This window comes from Haemaphysalis longicornis, unplaced genomic scaffold, assembly GCF_048455015.1.
Source record: "Haemaphysalis longicornis isolate Haplotype H1 unplaced genomic scaffold, Haemaphysalis longicornis Haplotype H1 scaffold_3, whole genome shotgun sequence".
Taxonomy (NCBI): Eukaryota; Metazoa; Arthropoda; class Arachnida; order Ixodida; family Ixodidae; genus Haemaphysalis; species Haemaphysalis longicornis.
In genome coordinates this window covers 221,801,236-221,821,172 of record NW_027526335.1, presented here as the reverse complement: position 1 = coordinate 221,821,172, position 19,937 = coordinate 221,801,236, and the positions used below count along the sequence as shown (strand labels likewise).

The 19,937-nt window shown below is 50.6% G+C and overlaps 1 protein-coding gene across 3 annotated transcripts in view; it reads right to left on the bottom strand.

Moving 5' to 3' along the window:
• Msh6 (DNA mismatch repair protein Msh6) overlaps positions 1 to 19,937 on the bottom strand; it is a 102,322-nt gene that overhangs the window by 78,771 nt on the left and 3,614 nt on the right. Inside the window, exons 2-9 of one of the 3 annotated variants that reach the window (XM_077705085.1) lie at positions 18,399 to 18,579; positions 18,167 to 18,312; positions 17,470 to 17,543; positions 17,189 to 17,359; positions 14,010 to 14,123; positions 7,693 to 7,787; positions 1,573 to 1,660; positions 1,442 to 1,501 (exon numbers count right to left, since the gene is read on the bottom strand). In XM_077705085.1, the coding sequence (XP_077561211.1) occupies positions 1,442 to 1,501; positions 1,573 to 1,660; positions 7,693 to 7,787; positions 14,010 to 14,123; positions 17,189 to 17,359; positions 17,470 to 17,543; positions 18,167 to 18,312; positions 18,399 to 18,579 (929 nt within the window). The remainder of the gene's footprint in view (positions 1 to 1,441; positions 1,502 to 1,572; positions 1,661 to 7,692; positions 7,788 to 14,009; positions 14,124 to 17,188; positions 17,360 to 17,469; positions 17,544 to 18,166; positions 18,313 to 18,398; positions 18,580 to 19,937) is intronic. The other 2 variants (XM_077705086.1, XM_077705087.1) reach the window with 2 other exon arrangements.

The window sequence follows — 19,937 nt, the reverse complement described above, 5'->3', positions numbered from 1 at the left end:
CGAGTGATACAGAAAGCGTTCAATATAGGCAATAATTCAATATACCCGTGTTCGATATATCGAGGTGTGACTGTTTCACAAGCACAGCGCATGCGGTAACAGCAGCAGTACGCACTGGCGCTTTTATGTGTACAGTCTAATCCCGCTACAACGAAGTCCACTTCAACAAAATTTCCGCTGCAACGAAATATTTCCAATTCCCCATCAGCTAGCCATAGAAGTCAATGCAACAAAGTCCTCGTCAGAAAAAACAATTTGTTGGGAGTGCTTTCGCTTCAACGAAATTTTCGCTCATTGTGGCTGGGTTTGAACATTTGTTTCACAATAAAATAAGCATAACGCTAGCTATCTGCAACTTTTTATACATTTAAGGCGCTTAGTTTCTCCGAAAACGTGCGCCACGCGCCCACACCACCACCCAAAACAAAAACAAACTCATAGGCGGGCGCCATTGTTTGCTTGTGATAACGATGTGGCTGGCCGTCTTCACATGAGGCGCAGGCCCAGCGGGTCTGGTTCGCCAGGCTGGAGCCAAAGCCAATCCGTATCCAGTAAAAATCGCGCGAATGTGCTCTGCTGCTGGCGCGGCGCCGTCATGTATGCGTTGTGAGCAGCTGTCGTTGCAGTTTTCCTTCTACAATTCTTCAAAGTCAAACGCAAAAATAATGTTTTCTTGTTTAGTCGTGAACCCGCGTCAGCCTATCTTAGACAGGAGCGCGCGCTGGCGATAAAATGCAAGCACACGCGGCTTGCCTGCCAAGGTCAGTTGCCGCCGTGCCTAGTGGGAGGACAACTACATGGAGGATAAGATAACGGCACCTTTCCTGCCTACCACGAGCGAGAGGGGGGGCTTCCGACGGCCGAGCAGTGCTAGCAATAAGCTCAGTAGATGTGCCTTGTCGTGCAGTAACTTGTTTTGCGACTGCATTTCTTCAACCCCCCCCCCCCTTCCGTAACGCGCTCTTTACATGCAGGCAAAAACAAATAACCATTCGTACGTTTATAATCCAAATAAGCGTGGCGCAATTGCGCATCAATCCTTTTTCTAAACATCGCGTTATGCTGTCAATCATGCGGATAATATCGGGTCTATTCTTCTGGCCTTTCCGTGGTGTGTAGGGGCAGATTTCGCCTCAATGAATTTCCACTTCAACGAAATTTTTCGCGCGTCCCGTCAATTTCGTTGCATCGGGATTCAACTGTACTTCGCAACTTCCATTGTTAACCCCACCGTTCCTACTGCCATGTAACTAATGTGCCTTACAATTAAGCAAAAACAGCACGTTCTGCAAGCCCTGCCCAAGTTGCGTTTGCTTTGGCCAGCCTCGGCCAGTGGCATGTCCTCTCCCTCTGTTCCTCACCATACAGTGCACTGGCACGAAGGTGACCTGAGAAGCGGTGCCACCACTGCAGCCCACCACCGGAGCAGCCGGCCACTCACCTTGAAGAAGAGGATGACGTCAAAGTGCTGCGCCTTCATCTCCCACCACTGCCGCATGGCCTGCAACAGGGAGGGGAACCGCGTTCCAGAAGGGCACAGCGCCCCCCCTCCTGCCCACACACACTACTCACGGGGGTCAGCTTGCTTTTGAAGCCCTCGGGGACACTCAGGGTGCGCGGGTTGAACTCGGGGTGACCGGGCAGCCGGCCACATGCGTCCCTGCACACGGGGGGAACTCAGCATGCCCTCTGCTGCGTCTCCAACAACAACAATGCCCCTCTGCTTGTTGCCGGGGGAGCAACCACTGCTGCACACCAGAACCTGCTCGTTGGCGAGAAATGACTTGGCCATCAAGTGCAACTATGCTTGCTTCAAGCTCCAATCTCCCAATGAGTGCAGAGTTTATACAGAGGAATCTCGATGATACGATTCCAGGATGAGACCAATTTCTGACAAGTGCCAGTGAAACCACATTGTTTGCAAGGGGCAAAATTTCGGCTGTTACCCACGCAGCCCAGCGGAAGATACTGTCCAGCAAGCAATTGGCGGCGACGTACAGGCTCTCTCTCTCCGGGAACGGCCAGGCTGCTGTTGCGTGAGGTCTACCACGGTCAAGCCACCGAGGAGAAGAATGCCTCGATGGTCTTGGGCCGGCGGCAGCCCTTAGGTGGGAGCCCTTCGGAATCCACCACTTGCCGAGATGCGTGTGCAAGGTTTTTACAGTCAACGGGCTCCTCCCAACCAAATCAACCAGGGTGCTGTCAGCTATGCCTTCAAGAGAAGCTGGACATCCTGAATAAAGTCGACAGCCAACCGGCAAACGAGCTCGGCCGTCGACATTGTGCACCACTGTTGGGCAACGAGAACGTGCAGCGCTTCGGCATGAATTCCAAGCAGGCCAAGCTTGAAGACATCTACCTGATATGGTTCAAGGAAGCGACTGTGGCTGCAGTGAACGTCAACAGAAAAGTGCTCCATGAGTAAGCCAATGACGTCGCCCTTTCACTAGGAATCGAGACCTTTCAGGCCTCGACGGACGAATTTCAAGCAGTGGCATGGTCTTGTATACACAACCGAGTTCGGTGAGTGAGGAAAGATGGTGGACGACTACTGAGTTGTCCACCATCTTTTCAGTGAGCGACTGGATGGCCAACACGCTGCCGGCGCTTCTATCAGAGTACGACACACGGGATATATTTAACGTGGTAGAGGCAGGGCTTTTTTCTTTAATTTGCACAGCTCGGGGGTGAGACAGCTGAATCAAATTTGGGAGCAGTTTTTGGAGCAGCAAAATCTTGATTCTGTAGCACAAGAACCTTGATTTGGAGCAGAAGAACGACATTTATTATGCCACCTTAGGAGCCTAAAACCTAAATTTTTTGGCAACTTACGGGGGACAAGTGCAGTTTTTGAACGTACAGAACACTGAAACAGCCCTTTTTTTCTACCAGAGTATCACAAGGTACGAACTGAACTACCTTTTTACATACCATTTTTAAATTTTTAGGCTCTGTGCATAGATATATCGTGGAGTGTCGTTGAAAATATCGAATTGAAAAACTAAGCAATCGTAAGGCATTTTTATTATCGTGTGAATGCCGAAATTGTTATTTTTGTAATCCCAGACACGGCTTTACGCACAAGTGTAGAGCCACGGCAAGAGTTGTGCAAAGCGAAGTGACAGTCGTCGCACCCCCCCAGCCCTCCCATTTCAATCCCCAAGGTGCATGTTCAATACGATCGTAATTTGAGTAACGTTGGCATGTTTAGCCGCCTCCCTGTTGGCATTAAATTTCACTTCAGGTAAATGAACCATTATTACTAGCGTGAAATAACAGCCGTCCTGCTATCGGACACTGCGTTTGCGGCGATGTAGCCTGCGCCGCTACTTCTGCAGCCTCGGTCCTCCCATTCCCACCGCTCGCTGTCACAGGCAATCAACAGCCTGATGTGGGCCAGTTGGTTCGACACGACCACCGGGTTTGAAGGCGCACGACTCCAGAAGAGGGGGAGCAAGACAAACGAGGCGCCACTTCCAACTAAACTTTGTTAAAGAAACAACCAGCATTTATATGTTACAGAAACACTGCGCCTTTAAACCCCGTCACCATGTCGAACCAACTGGCCGACATCAAGCTGTTGCTAGTCCAGGTTTTCTAGTACACTGGGCTCTTTTCCAACCTCTCGCGTCACGCCGAGTCCGCTAATTACGTGTGTTAATCTGATAGCCGTCAACACCAGCCAATCACACGTTCTGCCATATTACCTACAGTATGGCCTGATTCTTCCTGAAGTATCGAAGCGTTCTGAATCGAAAAAGCGGGTGAAGAGTGCATCAGCAAGCCATCTGTTGCCCTTTCAGCAACAGAGATTGAATTCCTAATAAGCGAACACAGTGGCGCGATGTCATGTTTGTACAACACATAAAGGCTGGTTGTTTCTTTAATGAAGTTTAGTTGGAAGTGGCGCCTCGTTTCCTCTTCTGGTGTCCGCATTCTTCTTGCGCTTTTAAACCCTGTGATCATGTCAAAGGCAGCAGTAACTAAACCTTTTAAAACACTGCAATGAGTCCGAAATCTCACTTCAAGCACGCACCGGCCTCACACTCAAGGCCGAAACACGGCAAATTCGCGGGCACCACGTTGTTTTTGATGAACTCCAGTCTTTGGAGTCCCACAACTTCCCGCTACAGATGAAACGACTAAATGTAAACCCAGCCACCCCAATAACTAAAACCAAGGTGGAAATCGGCGAAGAGCACACTGCCTGAACCCCGAGCACCTTCCTCGCCCGGCAGTCATGTTGTCAGATCTTCACCCCACCAAGATGGAGGCGCCGAGTGATGTCGTTCCGGAGATACAGCACTCCAAAAATTGCCGTTTTTTTCATCAACTTGCACAAGTAGTTTGACACCTCAGTACACATAAGTATTTCTCCTACAGAACTTTGGAATGGGTTTTGATGGGAAAACTTCAAAAATGCACAGAATATAGCATGTGCAACCCGACATTGTGACTTTTGAAAAAACTATTTCGAGGAAAATTTTATGCAGGTCTTTTATTGAATGATCAATCAATTCAACTTTTACAAACAGCATCACCTCGGAGGTGCTGGAAAATTATGCCGTCAGTAAGCATTTTTACCCACTGATACTGATGGGAGCGTTAAAGTAGTTGGCTCTCAGACTGTTTTGAAGCAGTTTGGTGCAATTTTTGCAATTTTCAAGCTTTTGGAGCCCCCTGGTGCAGGAAAACAGATTTGTATCAAAACTGCGCAATATGCGTAGCTGTCTCGCCCCTGACAGCTATAACAGCATCTCCGCAGCTTGAAGAGCCACCTCGGCGTGCAATGCTCGGCACACGGTTTCATCACTGTTGGCGACGATGTCGCCACTTGCGGTGTCCGGATGATCGAGGTCATGGACCAGGAGACGAAGCAGCCGGAGCAGCAGTCAGACAGCGGCGGAAGTGAGCAAGCACTGCCCTTGATGCCCTGCATTCCCTGCATGTTTTGCGGCATGCAGGAAGCTTGGGCACCGCGAGTGAGGAGACGAGTGCGATGGTTTACGTGCTCCAGAAAGGACTGCTCAGCAACGTGGAGGTTAAGAAAAAGCAGAAAACATCACGGATTCCTTCACACAAAAGTACGAAAATAAAAAAATGAACACTTCCTTTTGGAGCCCAATTTCTGGTTCATACGAATTTCGGATAATGTGGATATTTTTCGCGGTCCCGTGAGGTTCGTACCATTGAGATTCCACTGTATTACCAATATTGAAACACTCATCAAATGGCCACCGCACTCTCGTACAATTCTGTTTCACCCCTTTTTGCCCTAAAAGCAGCCATCAAATTTGTGGCGACTAGCAACGTAGCTGTGGACTCCTCCCAAAATGCCACCCCATCAACACCAGGCGCTCATGGGCTTAGCTTAGCCCAACGCCGAGGCAGCTGTTGCACATACTGCAGCTCGCTTGAGTGGCGACACAATCTCCTTGCCCAGCCCCGCCTCCATGCAAGGAGGCTTCACCGAGCCTCCAGACTGGGGGGCACAATTTCGAAGGGCCCACACGTCGCGTCTGCAGTGATAAAGGTCGAGGCCTAGCATTCATGTTGCCTGCTCCAGTTTTAAAGGGGCCATGCAGGCGAAACACAAGTTCGGTTCACTCGAAAGACTGCCTCGCTAGAATCACACTTTTACCGCACACTTCGATCAAGTAAGCTACGTAATTAGGAAAAAAAGGGAACGGCCGTGCGACTCACTAGCTCATTCCCTGCACTAGAACATGTCACATGCACAGCCGTGCGATTGGCTGAGACCGAAACGCAAATTAGGCAGGCCTTGTAAGCTTGCCGAACGAGCTATTTGCGCTTACCCTTAGGGCACATTCTTTTTATAGCATAAGCATGGCGGGGTAAACGCTGAAAGTTATGAAGGCACAGGTAAACATAGAAGTGCCAGTGCACAGTGCTGTTGGTACTGCACACCCTGTGCTTGTTATAGCTGCACAGCAGTGCGGCACTTTGGGATTGTCTACCACGACACTGGTTGACTGGCGCAAGCGACGTTGGCTTACGTGACCCTGTTTGTCGAGCATACCCCATGTTTCACGAAACGGTTATTTCCCACCTGAAAAACGAGCCAGGTGCAAATACAGTCGAATCCCGCTACAACGAAATCGACGGGACGTGCAAAAAATTTCGTTGAAGCGAAAATTCGTTGAGGCGAAATCTGCCCCAACACAGCACGGAAGGGCAAGAAAAATAGCACGGTATATTTCCACATATTGGCAGCATAATACAATGTTTAGAAAAAAGAGTGACGCGCAGTAACGTCGTGTTTATTCAGATAACAAACATACTAATGGTTATCTGTTTTTTTACCGGCACGCAAAGAGCGCGATACTGAGGAGAAGGGGAGAGGTGAAGAAATGTAGAAATGCAGGCGCAAAGCGTATTGCTGTACAACAAGGCATTTCCACCAAGCTGATTACTTGCAGATAGCTGCTCTGAGGTTGGAAGCCCCCCCTCTCGCTTGTGGCAGGAACAGCGCCGTTATCTTATCTCCGACTAGGCATGGCAGCAACTGACCTTGGCAGGCAAGCCGCGCGCTTGCGATTTCGCCCTCGCGACTAAGACAGGATGGTGCGGGTTCAAGACTAAACACGAAAACATTATTTATGCTTTTGACTTTGAAGAATTGTAGAAGGAAAACTGCAAGGACAGCTGCTCATAACACATGCATGATGGCGCCAGACAGCGCTGCGCCAGAGCAGCAGAGCCACATTCGCGTGATTTCAACTGGATGCAGATTGGCTATAGCTCCGGCTTGGCGAAACTGGCTTGCGTCGCATGTAAAGACGGCCCGCCGCATCGTTATCACCATCAAACAATGGCATCCACCTATGAGTTTGTTTTTGTTTTGGGTGGCAGTGCGGGCCATGTGTGGGCGCACCGCACATGTTTTCGGTGAAACTAAGCGTCCTGAATGTATAAAAAGTTACAAATAGCTGGCGCTATGCTTATTTTATTGTAAAATAATTGTTCAAACCCAGCCCCAATGAGCGAAAATTTCATTGAAGCGAAAGCAAGTCTGACAAATGGTTCGTTGTGGCGAGGACTTTGTTGCATTGACTTCTATGGCTAGCTGATGGGGAACAGGAAATATTTTGTTGAAGCGGACTTCGTTGTAGCGGGATTAGACTGTACGGTCAGAAACAAAGCAGAGGCGCAAAATGGCCCGGCTCAGTATGGTCCCGCCATCTAGGAGGACTGACGGTAAACAAGGTTTCCCAGTCGGCTGCCGAGCCTCCAGAGCACTAGGTTTCTCTTGAAGACCTGTTTCTGTGCAGCATTGCGGGTGTCACGAAAATACGATTTGGCGGGAAAATCGAAGTGTTAACTTAAATCGATTATTCCTCAGAGAATAAAGCGTCACTTGCTGCCGGAGAAGCGCTGGGGGCAGCATAAAATACGAAATCTTTCGAATACTAGAACGAACTTGTATTTTGCCAGCATGCTGCAGTTTAAGGCTGCAGGAGCTGGTTGAGGCTCGAGGGATGTTTGCTGCCGCAGTTGCATGCGTCAAGTTTCTGCCAGCTGTCTTCCCTCGCATCTGAGCAGGAGGGAATGGGCGTGCAGTGTTTCTCCAAACTGCCCCAGGCGTTCCCAATGGGGACCCAGCGGGCCGAAACCTGCCGGCCGCCCCCGAGAGGAGCTCCTTGCCCGGGCCCCCTTGGCCGAGGCACTCACCTGCGCTTGCCTTCCTTGAGGAAGTCGTAGGACAGGTGGGCCCACGCCTGCAGCCCTGCACCAGGCTCGGCTTCAGCGGCAGGCTGGCTGGCCACCTGCAGCAGTGCCCAGCACAGGCTACGCACCCCTCCTCCTTCGCGTCACCACGCCTATTCAAATCCACCACCGGTGAACGATCATTAATACTGCCCGTTTCGACGTGTTGTGGTCGTTTCTCGTACACCTAATGCGGCCAGTGCTCAGTCGAGGCACTGCACTTTCAGAATAAGTTTAAAGTTTCCCGCTCCGGCGACATTTGAGATTTTTGACGGCATTTTTTGCGAGCTGACGTTCGTGTGGTTTTTGAGGAAGGGGGCGTGTCTGTTGCACTTGACAAAAAAAGCACGCCGCTTGTGGTTAGGTTGCATTACCATGATTTTTTACCAAATGGCCCTTGGCAACTGAAGCACCAAATAACGTTGTCAGCTTTGTAATCCGACAGAGTTGAGAGGTGCTAATTACTTGAAAATGACACCAGCTATTCACTAGTAATCTTTGGTTGGGAAAAAGGGCAGCTTTATTCTGCCAAAGCTTATTTCTGATGGTCCCCCGAACGTCTAGCACGTGTGCCGGCATTTCCAGCCAGTTTCCAGCAGTTTAGGTTTCATTTTTGCGTTGCAAAATTAATATTTGGCACTACTACGCAGTTACCCAACTACAAGCTCATTTGCTTCCGTTGCCCCCTACTGTTCCCTGAAACAAGCATGCCGCCCGTGCTTCCGCTTTATCCACGCCTTAGTTCTGCAATAACAGCTTCCGCTGAAAGGATGCAGATCGTGGTTGGAACACCAAGTCGTCAGATATCAGTTCAGATGAGGAGAATGCTTCCAAATGGACTTGAGCCCCGCCTGCTGTTCACCGGCCAGTTTCAGTTTCATACAAAGGTATTTCTGGAGATCTAGTGCCGCTTCTTAGTAGAACTGTCTCTTTTGACAAAGACTCCAAGAGCCTTGTATTTGTTTCTTTGCGAAATTGTTAGGTGGCGCTGCAATGTAGTAGGCTCATAGGGCTAAACTCGCTTCATAGCACAACGGCGGCTTTGTGAAAGCTTGCTGGGCACGATTATAGCACATCGTACCTTATTCCTCCAAGCAGAGCTACCATGGCGAGTCAGAACACGATAATAAACCGCAAATGAAAGTTCTGACTGATAAGTGATCATCAGAACATCAACAAGCAACCACCAAAGAGTTCGGTTTTCAACTCCAAGCGGATTTTTTCACATCACTTGCTTACCTTCAATATTGTGCTTGTCATAATCATTGACAAAGTGTTTTTACTAGGGGTGTGCGAATATCAATTTTTTAATTTCGAAGCGAATTCGAATAATAAAAACAAAGTTCGAATCGAATCGAATATTTTTCGAATATTTTTCGAATACGAATACTTATTGTTTTTTGTAAAATTAAAGTTTTCACCATCTAGAGACGCAAAAACTGCAACTTTATTGCACAACAAATCATACAAAGTAAAATTAGAAATTACACCATACCATTGCACTCAACAGGTTAAGGTCTGCACTCACTTCAATGTTAACATGGAGAAAGGTTAACTGCTCGACATGTTCGGGGAGCAGTGACAACCTCCTGCTCCTCACGACTCACCAGATACCGAAAGTAGCCGCTCACTTGAGACACTAGTGGCTGGCATGCCCGAGCCCGTGCACATTGCCGCGCGCGGATGCAGTAAAATCTCGATGATACTAATCTTGCGGGACCGCGAAAAATATTCGTATCATCCAAAATTCGTATGAACCAACACAGACCAAAAAATTGAACGCTGAAAAAAGTTTTCGTTTATTTCTTCTCTTACTTTCGCGTGAAGACATTCGTGATTTTTTCTGCTTTTTTTAAACCCCCATGTCGCGAAGCAGTCCTTTCTGGAGCACGTAAAGCTTCGCGCTCGTCTCCTCACTCGCTGTGCCCAAGCTCGCTACACGCCCCAACAGTGAAGCGTGAACCGCATGGTGCGTTTTTGCACGCGATTCGCTCGCCTCGGCTCTGCGAGCGCTGAATTTTCACGCCTGCATCGACGATTTCGCGCCCGCGGTGGCGCCTACCTCGGTCAGAAAATGACACACGACGCGCGCGGCAGAATGGAGGAGCCTGACTACTTGCGATGAGATCGAGACAGCCGGCTTGGCTCCGCCGGAGATGGTTAGGCTTAGCACCCCGGCAAATATTTTACGGGCGCTTTCTAGCAGCGCGGATGATGTTTTATAGTACCGTTTTCGATTGCATTATGAGCTCCTTTACCGCACAAGCAACTTCGCGTCTCCCTTGAGCCGCATTTTAAAGGGGTCCTGAAATACCTTCCGCCGATGCATGGATGTACATCTACCCAAATAAAGCAATGTATTTGCAATCTCCTCCCGCAAGAATTTTGTTAAAGCGATGAGTATTAGCTGAGAAATCGTAAACCAAAAACCGCGCATTACCGTCGCTCCGCGTTTCCTCCTCCTTTCGACTTACTCTCCGCTGTTGACGGCGCGCGGGCCTTGCCTCCCATGATGCTGCGCTCCGCAGCGTTGACGTACTTCCGCTATTGCGCTGAACAGACTGTCGTCTGCTACGGGCAAGCTTTGTTGACACCATGAATCCCGCACTCTGCCGCTCAAGGCTGGAAAAGCGAACGAAAAATCTGGCCGCATGCATGCGGCGGCCTCGCCTTGCCCTTTCGCGGTGTACGTTGCTGGCGGCACATGACTTTTTATCGGCGGCGAACTCGCAGCCGCACGGGGAGGGTCGTGCGCTCTAAAGTCCCTCGATCGGCGTTTATCGAGGGAGTTTAGTGCGCTCGTTTCCTTGATGCACCGCGCACTGTTTATCCAAAAAGCGCCGTATCAGATGTGTCCCCGCTGGTGCCGGGTCTTATTTTGCGGCGGTGGTAATTCCTGCCGGCGGCATGTGAAAAAGTCGTATTAAACCGATAGAGAACCCGTGCACAAAACGCTTCAATCATGTGACCAGTTCAGCTTGGGGCGACGCGTGGTGGAGAGCGGCAACGTTGGCAAAACATTCTCCGCCGCGGCTCTGAGCTTTCTAGCGCTGGAGCGAGCGCCATTTCTTTGACAATCTCAAACATCGGTTGCCTTGGCAACAAGGCACAAACCGCTTAGAAGTCACTTACGGTTGCGTGATCCCGGTTCAGCTCGGGGCCCCACCTCGCGACATGTGGGCACTGCAGGCCTATCATTCATTCCCATTGGGAAGTGCGAGATGCGTTTGGCATTACAGGAGGCGATGGTGTGTGTGTGTTGTGGACGCCTTTGTTTCGTGATGAAATACGCCGCTGTGCTTCTGCGGGTGGATAGTGCTTCCCATGGTCTGGATTATCTTTCTCGAGCGACGTACGACTCAACCTCGCGTGGGGTATGTGCAGTGTGCGTGGCTAAAAGCCATCGGCTTGTGCGCCAGAGTTAAGTGACTTGCTGTTCGTCCCCGCAAAGCGCGCGCGAGGTGAGTACCGAATTTACGACGGGCAGGAGGCAACCCATCCTCTGTCAATCGTGGTTCAGACTTTCAACGCATGTTGTGACGTTGTGTTCGTTAGAAACGCATCTCTGGATTGTTTTGAAGTTGAATAAAATGTATGCGTCAAACCCGGGCATTTGGCTCAGGGCGTTCTCTGCGATTGCACGAAAGAAGTGCCACGGGGCTTCAACGCTTTCTTTATGGAACATACTCAGGTAACAGAATATCAATGTCGTGTTATGGCCGTGTTGCATTCAATACAAACGGTTAAGCGTTTGCTTTACACTTGTTTCGTTTGTCGTAAAATGCCCAAGCACTCTGGCACTCCGCTGGCAGATAAGCCGGTGAGCCGACGCTGAGCAGACGACTCATCTCTTTGCCGGAAGTGCGTGAAAAAGCCGCCCAATAGCAGGGTGTCTAGCTCATGACGAACATCTGGGAATCGATGATGTAGACATGTGAAGATGGCGGCGTCCAAAAACACGAAGGAAAGGGTGAGAAAAAAACGACAATCTTTGCGACAAAAGTGTGAGCTTTCCGCTGCGCGTAAAAGAGTAATACTTGGCACAGAGGACGTTGACGACCCAATCTAACGGTTGCGCTAGTTCATTTAGTGTGCTCAAAATGCCTTTCAGGGCCCCTTTAAAGAGCGGTTAGAAACGGTCGCTCGAGCGCCCGCGCCACTTCGCGGCTGGAGCCGACGCCATGTTGACGCCGCCGGCCGCGCCGCGCGCAGCGTGGGGGTGGTTTCCCGGCGGTGTCAGCGCGCGCTGGGCGTGCGCAGAGTGTTTTCGCGAGCAGAAAACAACAACCCCGATACAGCCTGCGAAAGCACGTACCGTTCGCCGTGTATATGCTTCGCCACTTTGCTGTTGAGATACGCTCTGAATTTTTTTTTTTTTTTAGTTTTGGGTGGTTCGAATATTTCGAACCATAAAAGTGTCATTCGAATCGAATCGAATACCAAAAAATTCGAATCGAATATTCGAAGTTTCGAATATTCGCACACCCCTAGTTTTTACATCACGTGGAGGCCAATTGGGGCCTTTAATGATGTCAAACCACCAGATTTCTTCTGGAGAACCATCCGAAATAGCAAAATTTGAAACGGAGGTTGGGCTTCACCACAAGGCATGGGCACCAAGTGGGCTAACATTTTCTTCCATATCTGAAACATTGTACCACACAACTCAATTTGTTTTCTAGGACGAGTTTCTGAAATGTTTACCAACAAAATGTACATTCTAAATTTTTTGTACTACTGGGGGTTTATTATACACAACTTTTTTTTTATGTTCTTCGACGCCTGCACAAAAATTTCGAATTCGATAACTTTTTTCGCAATCATTATGAAAACATTATTAAAACTGGTGTCATTGTAAAGCACGTGGAATCATCTGCATTTTATGTCACAGCGATGTGTGCCTAACCAATATGTATAGCACAGAAAACATGTTTTGTTAGACCTTTCAAACTTGGGCAATTTCCCTGATGCGCGTGGGGCCATCGAAGGTTAACTCCCCTGCCTGATTGATTGATTGTAGGGTCTTAACGCGCCGACGCAATGCAGGCGATGAGGTGCGCCGTAGTGGAGGACTCCGGATTAATTTTGACCACCTGGGGTCTTTAACGTGCGCCGAAATCTCGTACACACGAGCGTTTTTGCTTTTCGCCTCCATCGGAAAAGCGGCCGCCACGGCCCGGAATCGAACCCGCGACCTCGTGCTCAGCAGTGCAACGCCTTAGCCACTGAGCCACCGCGGCGGGTAACTCCCCTGCCTGCTTGCTTGTGTCTGTTCAGCAAGTGTCGCGGCCTGTCTGCGGGCCTTTGCACATCAAGCAACATCAAACAGGGGTTAAGGGAGCCATTTTTTTTTAAATTAAGAAATCATTTTTAGTGAAACTGCCTAGCATTATGAAGTTTTTTGCACCGATTTCATATCTGTAATTAGATTTATTTCAAGTGGATTATCTTTTGAGAAAATTAATGAATTATTGCCATTAATTTGGGTCGCAATTACAAAATAATCACCCCATACAGAATGGCAATTTCCACGTGGCTGGGCAGAAAAATGACTACAGTGGAAGACCTCTTTCGATTGAGCTATTTTTGGTCATTTTAGGACACACTGCACTGCCCTCCTCCCGCGCTGTGCCAGAAATGGCTCACAGGTGGTGCCAATTGAACGCAAAAATAATTTTTCAAAGCCTCTAGTTGCAAATCCTGTTTTCAACATTGTATTCTATCTCCACACATTTTCGCATCACAAGCAAAAAAAATTACAGTTGTACCTTCTGTGGGTGCCAAGGCACTGTGGGTACAGTACCTTTTGATGAGCAAGTTTGCAGACTGAAAAAAAATGGCTACGGATGCCTTTCTCAGAAAAGGATTTTTCGATTGCTTTTCGGCCCCAAAACCCATAGAGAGGTCGAGGCGGCAAAGCAGTGTGAAAGATGGGGAAAGACACCCGTTTATTTCCACCAGGGTCCGTTGTATGAATCGGACTGTGTGCACTTGAGCGTTGTATAATCAGGCTTTTTAATGCCCTGTGAAGCATGGTTAAGTAGCGCTGTAAAGACGGGACAAAAGTAGAGACCACACAGGACTAGCGCCAGTCCTGTGTGGTCTCTACTTTTGTCCATGTTTCACAGTTCGAACCAACTAGCCGACATTTACGCGTGCCCTGTTTCTATGGGCAGTTAGCTGAGAAGTGGAATACCGGGGGGCATGTCCCCAAGGCGCAGCAAAAGAAAAAGCGCGTGTCTCTCCCTTGCCAACGCAAACAAAACAGCAGCTGCTCCCACCTTGGGCAGCGCAAAGTCGGCCAGCTTGCGGACGGCCGGGGACTTGTTGGCGGAAGGGGCGGGCGTGCCTTGGGCTGCTGGCCGCTTGCGCTTCTTGGCCGGCTTCTGCGGCGTCTGCAGGGAAGGAGAGGAGTCACGTGCCCTTCCCGAGAGCACGGCTGGCGTGCAGAAGACACCAGGAAGCACCGTTTGGAAGGCAATGCTTTCTTGACACTTTGTGCGTGGCAACAGCAAAGTGCTCGGGGCAGGTACACTCCTTGCCACACTCAGTTAGAGCGAAACGAAACACCCCGATGGGCTTCTTCCTTGAAGGGGCCCTACACAGGGTTTCAAGGGCTTCGATTTTACGCTCCCAGGCGTTGGGGCACTATCCAAGGAACGAAAATGTTCCGTGCTCACTACTTACTACAGAGGGCCAGCCACAAGGCCCGAGGCTTTCGCCTTTCGTCGCGCCCCAAAGCAGCGCAGATGCCACGAGCTCACCAGCTCCGAGCGAGACCGCCGAGTCCCGGCTCTCACACTCCAAAGAGTCATTGGTTCTGCTCAGCGGCGCGCGCACCAGGCTTTCTTTTAGCGGCCGACACGCATGCTCCACCTACCACTGGTTTAGTACGGGTCACTGCTTTAGTTCTTGAGTAGGGGAACCGACTGTTTAGGGGCCAGAGAGGGGGGGGAAGGGGCAGAAGTGCAACACGGTCGCCCATAACAATCTCTTATTTCCACCAACAACTAGCGTCCCACTTGCATTTCTTGCATGCGGTGCTGTTTCAACAGACCAGTCAACTGCAGGGCCAGTGCGCGTAGCATCGCTGCCGTTTTTCAATCAGAAGCCACCGTGACAACGACCCTTCCGCACTCTATCCTCCCCTTTGATGCACACGTCAGTTCTGGCAGTCGGTGACAAGTTTTAGCTGCTGCGGCGACATACATGCCCGCACGTGGCCCACCCCGCACATGGGCAGATGCATGCAGCCATCAATCTACAAACTCGGCAAAGATGAGGAGAGTGGCTCGTACAGACTGCATCCCCAGCGGGGCTGCAGCAGCAGGGGGGGAATCACATCTCCACAAAGGCGGCCACCAGGATCCACAAGGAAGGAAAGAGGATGTTTCTTGTGCATGTTTACGCGGCCCACAGAGTTGTAATATTTAGTATTTGTTGCTGTCAATGCACACGCTCGCGACTGCACGCGTAAAACCGCAACCTTTGGAAAAGCCAATCTTGGGACCCTTTAACGTCTAGGTGCTTTGCTTTCTGCAATGCTACATGCACAAATGCCCTTATAGCGTAATGAAATTCTCACAACAAAAAAACTTGCCATTCGTTGCTCAGGCGGTCCTGCAGCATAAATTCAATTTGAGTGCGAACAGTGCTAACAATTTTTTCACTTTGGAACAACAGTGTTTTCCCGCTGGTGATAAAAACTTGAGAGGCCACACGTCCACACAGACTCCAGGGGCAGGGCAGCTAGCTTTTCAATTAATGTGCGGTTTCAATTAATGTGCTGGGTGATGGGGCCCTTTTGAGCCCGCTGCATCGAAATATGCCCCTTGTCTCTGAGGCAGCAGAAATGTCTGCAGTATCCTGCCACCACAACCTTCGCGCCAGTTCAGGCAGTTAGCTTCCGAACTGAATATCAGAGCAAATGATGAAAGAAAGCCATATACATACCTGCCAGGTTTGCCGGGATGGCATTAGGGAGATCTCACCGGCGGAGGGGGGGTTGCAGCAACAACAGAATACGTAACTTTACACACATTTTTTCATTTACTTGCACCTTAGCAGGGAATGGACTGTTTCTTCGTCCAAACTACCAACAAGCTACACCACTTAAATGTTCGACGTGGCTGACGTCGCCCTTTTCAGAAAGTCCTGGAAATAGTACTAACCAAGTGCAGTACAAAACAGCAGGAACTGAACTGTTTTGTTGCTTCGTCTAAACGGCCATCCAGAACAGCCATGCTCGTGCGTAAATGGAAGCGGCGGCGGCGCTGCGTTTATATAAACAGTATACTAACAATAGGACGAACAGGTTCACCGTCTGCGCATAGCCGACTACGACTTTTAAGCACTTTACTTATAACGATGCCAATTGGTGTCGGGTTGGAATTTGCAGGTATACCTCCAGAGCATTGTGGGCAGACTGGGAAAAAGATTTGGCCAAAGACGGGTGCGTTTTCGGGAGATTTTTGTTTCGGTCGTACAATCGTACAAAACCATGCAAATTCGGGAGTCTCCCGGAAAATTCGGGAAACCTGGCAGGTATGCATATACCAAACATCACAGGGCTTCGTAGCAAAGGAGAAGCTGCTCCACATGATCAGCAGTTGCAAGCCAGAGATTCAGCTCTCATTTGCAGCAGTCCATGGCACGTGGCGGAATAACAGCTTGCATCATTTGCTGAACTGCCTTGAGGGGGCACTTCAGGAATGCAGTGCAGTCACAGGCAGCGACTAGGACAAAACGGGCACTTTGCGGGCACCAACCACAGTTGTGAAAATGCGGCAGAACCACACTCACGGACCAAGGTGAGGCAAGCACATTGAGCGATGTGCTGCCAAAACAAGGTTTGCACTACAGTTGCCAGCGCTACACCGGCGCTCACTGAATTCACCCGGAGGTAGTAGAGGTTGACGCCACATTACAGCGTACACTATAGCCATGTAAAGGTGCCAATTTGTCCCCTGTGGTCCAGAACGCAAACGGAAAAAGGAGAATGCAAAAAGCATATACCCTGCGTAGCATTTCTGCTTTTAAATTCGAACAGGTGCTGTAAAAAGTGCAACGAAAATGGCGGCACAGCTGATTGCTTTATGGGAAGCCCCACGAACACGTCGCAAACATCTGGTCGCAGAACTCAAAAAGGCCACCAGAGCTGGCAACAAGTTCACTGATGCAATTGCAAATTACTCTGTGCTGCATGATAACACTGGTGACCTGTGCAAGGCCCACTTGTTGAAAGCGTGGTTTGGATGACTGAGTGTGTCAATGTGTGCTCACGTCTCGCTTTTGCAGAGCTGAGCACATCGAATGGGGCGTATTTGATTCGCGAATGGAAGTGTTTGCGGAGGTTTGCATTGGAACGCTGGAGTATCTGCAGGCCCCTGGTCCAGAAGTTCCCTGCGTGCCCCGGATACACTGCTGGCAGGGAGACGCCCGTGAAAGCGGGGAAAGGCACCTTCTCGGGAGAGGACTCGGGCTCCTTCTCCGAGATGCTGTGCTCGTCCACGCCGCTGCTGCAGCTGTCCTCCTCCGACTCGCTGGCCAGCTCCCCCTTGGCCGGCCGGAACTCCTCCTCCGAGCTGCTTCCGCCGCTGCCGCTGCTCAAACGCTGGCGCTTGGGGCGTGGCTGCGGGAAAGAGGGCCCTCAGAGGAAATGCCCAAGCGGCTCGGCCTAGGCCGGGGGAGGAGCACAGACGGTGTCCACAGCAGCCATCACGGTGGAAAGGGCACGCTCACCCCTCCTCTGGCGTCGTCGGCGTCGTCCTCATCCTCGCCCTCGTCTTCACTCTCACTGCTGCCGCCATCTCCTGCTGGAAGCGGGCAAAACAGGTGCAACAGCAGCTTTGTGGGCAGCACATTGGTCGTCTCATCGAGAGCACACTCGACTGGGTATGCTGCGGCCTCTTTTGGGCACACGGATGGTGTGAGCCGCGCTTGCTTAGAGCCTAACGTTAACAGGGCATCTGTAGGGGCTAGTTGGTTCTGCATAACTTGAATGGAGAGCGCTTAAACTTTGACTGTAAACAAGGACGAGAAAGACAAGAACACAGGACGAAGCGCGAACTAACAACTGATTTATTAACATAGATGAACGTATATATACACGTGCTTGTATGAAAAAGAGATACAAAGAAAAAAGATGCAGAAAGATTACAACTGCATATGGTGTTACAAGGAGCACATATAAGCATACGTTCATCCACGTTAATAAATCAGTTGTTAGTTTGCGCTTCGTCCTGTGTTCTAGTCTTTCTCGTCCTTGTTTACAGTCAAAGTTTAAGCGCTCTCCATTCAAGTTTGCTTAGAGCCCCCTGCCAATGCCCCCCCAAGACCTGAGGCTGGAGCAAAAGAAACGCCCCCCATGTGCAGCCGCAACCTCGACACTACCACGGGGGGTGGGGCAGCAAGAAAGGGGGACTGTGAGGACGCTCACCCTCCTCATGGGGGAAGAGGGTGGGCCGTTCCCGGGGCTCCATGGCCAGGGCCCTCTCGGCCTGCGCCACCCCCTGGGACCAGCCGGGCCGGGACAGCTGGGCGGGCACTTGCGGGTGCCGGGGACCCGTGAACGGCTTGGTCAGCCTGCACCACCCGGGAGGGGGGGGGGGGGGGAGGAGGACGACGTTGGAGCACGGGGGGGCACAGCAGACGCCGTGCGGGGGGCCCACCTGAGCTTGACCCACGCCCGGGAGGGGGGGCTGTCGAAGAAGCGCACATGGACGCTGGGCGGCGGACCGGGCCGCACAAACGGGGCCCCCTCCGAGCGCCCACACACCAGGGCGGGCCAGTATGGGTGGCCCTCTAGCTTGGCCCACACCACCGCATGCAGGGACGCCACTGCGCTGCCGCCTGGGGGGAAAGGGAGGGGAGGAGGCTGCTGCTGGGTGGCCACACACTGCTGCACGGCATCCGTTCTACCTCCTGTCAGCTGACTGCCACTCACAACTGGATGAGTTCCACACAGGTGCTGCAACTGTACAGAGGCCTTCCTGGAAGTCAAGTCTGTAGGACCAGACGAGACAACCAGACGCAGACATGTGGGGAAGGGCTACGGCACTTTTCCCATCAAACGCAGACGATGGAGCAATGTTACGCCTTCATGCTGCTGGGTGGCTCCCGGGAAGTTCCCTGAGGAAAAGGGCCAACTTCCCCGGAAGCACACGACCTTCAACTGCAGTCTGGCCGGTTATTGGACAGCCTCACAAAGTCAGACGGGCGGCCAATGCGCACGGACCCCACTTCAGGTATCCCCTTCTACAGCAGGGTAACCAAGGAGGGTTTGGCGACTGGACTTTTTGACAGAACAGCTGCCATCCAAAAGAACTTCACACCTCATGTGTCAGCAAAGTTCAAAGCGTTGTCCACGAGCAAAAACTGGCTACCTCACTCAACAGGAGCAAAGGAGACTACTTCGGAGCAAGAAGGATATTCGTGTGAGTGGCAGAAGAAAGTTAGTAGGCTCTTGCAAAGTTGTTTGAAGCGCCTAGACGTTAACGACTCATTTCAAACAAAAAACCCAGAAAAAGCTATCAGGGTTCGTACAAAATTGAAAAACAACAATTCAGGGACTTTCAAGGCCCTGCCAAGGCACTTTCAAAGGCGCTGGAGAGCACGTGTGCTGACGTTTCACTACTGTTTTCACACACTAAAAGTCTGCTTCTTTATGTCTCAAAAAAGTGACCACTACTGTTTTCACACACTAAACGTCTGCTTCTTTATGTCTCAAAAAAGTGACCTCAAGGGACATCTCTTTGGAAGAGCTCCACCGTTTGGAAGTGAACACCCACCCGCAGTAATACTGGGGGAGCTTTATGAAAGCCATGCCACCTTGAACTTTTTGAGCCCTGCAAATGCTCTTAATACACAGTCTCGGATAACGAGGAACACAACTTAATACCTCCTGCCATTCTCATTCCCCAAACTTTTGCGTTCCTTAACGGGGGGGGATTCATGACTTTTCCACTGGATCTGCCCAGCATCACACCCGTCAAAAAAAAGCTTAGGTGTTCTCACATTCAGAGTTTTGCCTATCTGTGCTCACTTTTAGTTCGCCCTAGAGTGTCGGCACCATTCGTTTTCAAAACATAGTGGGGCACAGCAACAGGAAGACATGTAAAATGAATAACAGGATGAGGCAATGCATAATGAAAAATTGGAAGGGGACCTATGCTAATGTCTGCCTCGTCCAATGCAGGGATTTCGTTCCG